Consider the following 4,564-nt stretch of genomic DNA (forward strand, 5'->3'; position numbering starts at 1 on the left):
CAAATTATTTACATCGAAATACATTAGGTACGATGAGGGTTTCGATGGGTCGTACGATTGCATGTACTTGTTATTAGCCTGTGCGTATCGGCCTGAACATTGACTAAGGCCGCCGCGTATACCTCGTTCGACAAACATTACCATGTCAATGTCTGTTAATAATTCAAATTTTATATTTGTATGTTTTAACATGGCGTCCCATGTATATCCGGGGAGAGTATAATAATACGCGGGATCGAGTCCGTAACTTTTTATACAACTATCGCGAAAATTCTCAAATATATCGGCTAATAACAAGACATCAATTTTTAAATATAAATCGCTATATTCGCCTAGCGTTCGAAGGGAGAATCGGCTCCAGACGGTCTCGGCGTGCGCGTAATCATTCTCGGATACTGTGTCGCCGGTCAGGGAACTGTAAAATGAGTCGCGCGGCGGTAAACGTGTGTCTTGTAATCTGTCCACGCAGTCAATGTATTCGTATGGAAAGACACCCTTTCGTGTCAATAAATTGAATTTTTCACTAGTTAAATTTTGATATTCCGAATGTAAAATTTTTAGTTTATCTTTATCCAAAAATGACGCTAATTTGTCGAGACTAGCGCTGAGAAATTTATATGAGTCTATGAACCGTAATTTAATATAATTTTTTGCATTTTTGTCTTGTGTCAATTTAACAGTCTTCGAGAATGAAATGTATTTTTCCTTTGTTATCGGCAATAATTCGATTTCCCCTTCGAACGCTGTGGCTATGTCCTCGATAATGAAATGCGCGTCGTAGCCGGACAGATTGTAAAAGACTATAGGAATACAAAATGATTCTTTGTAATTTAAGTTACAATTTGAGTGCGCGGGACCCCTGTACCGCCCGGTGAGGTGGCAATGATCGCGGACGCGTGTATCGTCTTCGTCAAACGGTTTCTCACAAATGTGACAATGCGTCGCGGTGCGAAATTTTAACCACTCGTCAGGCGTTAAATTTACCATGGGGACATTGGTCGTTAAAATATTTTTTACGCGGATTGCTAAATTTTTAAGCTGTTCGGCGAACCACGCGACGCAATCGACACTACGGCGGGAATTGTACGCGGACAACGAACTGTCATACGAACACTGTACGTAATACGCGATGCTGAACACTTGATGGTGTTGATGATTTTTGGCATCTTCGGTCTTTGCCAAAACACACTCGAGGTCGGCGTACACTACAAACGGCAGCCGCTCCTTCCTCGTGTAATTGTCGAAGCTGAGCCACTTGTCCTTGTCGCTTGGCAACTGGATAGCACAGTCGTTCAATTTCCCGCAATCTTCCGTATGCGCTTGCAATTTATCCGCCGCTCCGAAATAGTGTAAACATCTGTAAAAAATAAAAAATTTAATTAGAAATATTTTAAATATAATTTAAGTTTACTATATACTTACCGATCGCAAATAAATTTTCTACATTTCTTTTTGCTCAGTTGCGAGCTCACGAGACGAGACAGATTTTTTATGCACGCGAAATGCCCGTGTTCGTCCTCCACGTACAGCAGATTGACGTGCCTGTCCTTCTTTTTTTCCGAAAGACGCAACGGGACGATGTTCTCGTTCTCGATGATGTACACATTCACGGAGATGTCGTTTGCAAGTTCAAACTTTTTAATTTGATTCACAGTCACTGGAAACTCAATGTTTTGGAGATTCAGCACTGTTGTGTAATGTGGATAAGAGGATTCTCGACCCGTGTTTATTTCAGCAGGGTAAAGAGCGGCCACCACCGACCATGCAAAACACGCATTGTCCGCTGATTGCACATTAACCACCGCTCTCTTTGCCATAATTTTTTGCGGTAATTTGACATAACATCCCGCGCGCATTGGATTGTACTTATTTACATTCACTGTCAAATCTATTATCCGCGACAATGCCCAGCCGCTATCGCGTTCCTGGAACTCTTCTAGCGATGCTAGCGTGGGCTCGATTACGCGGCGCTCGTACCACTCGCGTACATCGGACGTGCGAAAGAGTTCAAAGTTTCTTGTGTTAATACTTTTATTGGCACGCTTGTCACCGGACACAAATTCACCGTTGAAAACAGTGTTCACTTTTACACTGATGTGTCTCTGCAGCACATTCTCCACGTTCTCGACTATAATGTCTTTGGCATTTTCCAAAAATTGACGCGGTTCGATATAGTCTGCGTTAATTACCGCACCGGTCAGTATACGGCTATCGAACGCCGTATCGATTTCGCGCCAAACTAGTCTTTGCGCGTTATTGCCGCCGCCACTAGGCATGGATCCACCACTAAACATGGATTCACCGACATACTGTCTCTGCAAGCGCACCTTTGCACCCTCGAGTCGCGCTATTCTCGCCACGAGAGATTGCCTATGTCCAATCGAGAGACGCGGACGCTTGACACGGCTGCGTTCTTCCAGCTGTGTGATAAATTCTTCGCACTCTTGCAGCCATCCGAAATATTCGCCCAAGTTAGCAACTTGGCGGGAACGCTCCAACAGGTCGCGCTCAACGTTCTCCATTTTTGTAAAAAATTCACTTTTTCACACTTATTACAAAAAAACTTCTTTGCACACTAAACTTTTTTTCTTGCACCTCGAATGAAGCATGCGCTCGCCAGTGGTACTATGGCCCGGCAGCGGCATCGGTCCTCATTATATATCCCCGATCAACCCTTTGTTCGTCAACGTACGAACGAGAAAAATTTAGATGACGTAAATTTTCGGCGCTTGTTTTGTTTATAAATTCCTGCAGCCGCTGGTTATCGGCGCTGGTATTTCTTCCTAAGATAAACAATAAAGAACCGCCGCTTATTGGGGAGGTACCGCGAGGGTGATATACAATCCCATGCAAAAACATGTCGCAGGCCGCAAGCGGTGAGATTGCAGGCAGCGAGGTCGCAAGCGGCGAGGTTGCAGGCAGCAACTTGTTCGCCCTGAAACTTTACCCGCTGATATTTCTTAGAAATATATGTATAGATCATGTATCAACCCCCTTGATTGCCGGCGTATGCCAAGCGGTGGCCCTTCTTAAAATTTGATTATCTTAGATTTTCAGAGAACTGATTGTTGGCGCTCGGATCCAAGCGGCCCTTCTTAGAATTTAATTATATTTCTTAGAAATATACAGATAACGTATGGGGGAAGAAACGCAACCCCCTTGATTGTCGGCGTATGCCAAGCGGTGGCCCTTCTTAGAATTTGATTATATTTCTTAGAAATATACAGATAACGTATAAGGAGAAGAAACGCAACCCCCCCCCTCCCCCCTGATTGTCGGCGCTCGAAATGCGGCAGCCATTCGCAGAATTTTTATCTTATCTTCGGAGAAAATTTATGAAAACTTTGATACCGCTCAAAGACGCCGCTTATCTTTGATACCTTACAAAGACGCCGCTTATCTTGGATTCGAAAACTTAGCTTATCTTGTTTATAAATATATCAGGTAACATGATCCCCTTATCTTATCTTGTTTATAAATATATCAGGTAACATGATCCCCTTATCAGGTTATCTGATATGTTTATAAACAAAAGATAAGCTTATCTACTGATAAGACCCCCTCCCCCCGCGTGACGTCACCCCCCTCGCCACCGATTCCCCCCCGCCCCGCACCCCCCTCATTGCCCCTGAGTTAGAACCCCCCTAGTATAACTACTACTCTCAGATCACAGCTATTTAATGTTCGTTGAACATGGTCACTCAATCCTTTTACAAAAGGAAAAATGACCATGTTGGAAGTGTCAAAAGAATTCTTTCCCCTCTGTGGATAATTATCTTGTGATTTCAGATGTAGCAGCTGCAATCTTTTATTAATAATTGAATCAATTAGACTCATTGGATAACAGTTGTTTTACTAACAATATATTTTGCGCATGAAATCTACTGTTAGACAAAATAATGGACCTATCAGTGAGACTAAGAATAGTACTAATTTTGTATTTGTAAGGATGATTGGAATGAAAATTAATGTATCTTCCCGAAAAGATGGATTTTTGATACCAGTTCGTGATTAATCTTTGGTTTTCCCTTATAATGGACGTATCAAGAAAATTAATACAATTGTTAGATTCAATTTCATAAGTAAACTGCAGTCTAGAATAATATCCATTAAATTGTGTCAAAATATTGTCAATTTCATTTCTCGAAACAATAGCAAATATGTCATCGACATATCTGCAGTAAACTGACAAAGCGATATCATACATTCGCTATCTTTAATGTTAACATCCCTAATGCCCTTAACAAACGCCTAACTATCTTTGACATGTGAGACAGGTTTACTAACCGACTGAGACAGAATGTCGCATAATCATATCAGTGAGTAGTCTCAGTGGAAAAGCTTGTAACCGGTCAAATGGAAAGCTTGTAACAAATTGGTACAGGAAGGAAACGTGTTCGAACAGATATATGAATTTCTTTTCCAATCACCTTTTTAAGTATAAAATGAACACAATTTTTAATCTTGTAGATCACACGATTCTCTTATCTAATGACCAGTTTCACGACGAGAATATTAATATCGTGAAACAGATTTTATTTAATAACTGTTTTCCTAAACATAT

General features: G+C 41.5%; 1 protein-coding gene across 1 annotated transcript; it reads right to left on the reverse strand.

Moving 5' to 3' along the window:
* Positions 1-1,113: 1,113 nt before the first annotated feature.
* On the reverse strand, positions 1,114-3,539 carry LOC146720940 (uncharacterized). Its single transcript, XM_085487623.1, has one exon. It carries the CDS (start codon positions 2,520-2,522, stop codon positions 1,419-1,421), a length of 1,104 nt encoding a protein of 367 aa, XP_085343749.1. The 5' UTR covers positions 2,523-3,539; the 3' UTR covers positions 1,114-1,418.
* Positions 3,540-4,564: the final 1,025 nt, after the last annotated feature.

Source organism: Nylanderia fulva, unplaced genomic scaffold (genome assembly GCF_048542155.1).
Source record: "Nylanderia fulva isolate GAGA-0341 unplaced genomic scaffold, ASM4854215v1 Scaffold580, whole genome shotgun sequence".
Lineage (NCBI taxonomy): Eukaryota > Metazoa > Arthropoda > Insecta > Hymenoptera > Formicidae > Nylanderia > Nylanderia fulva.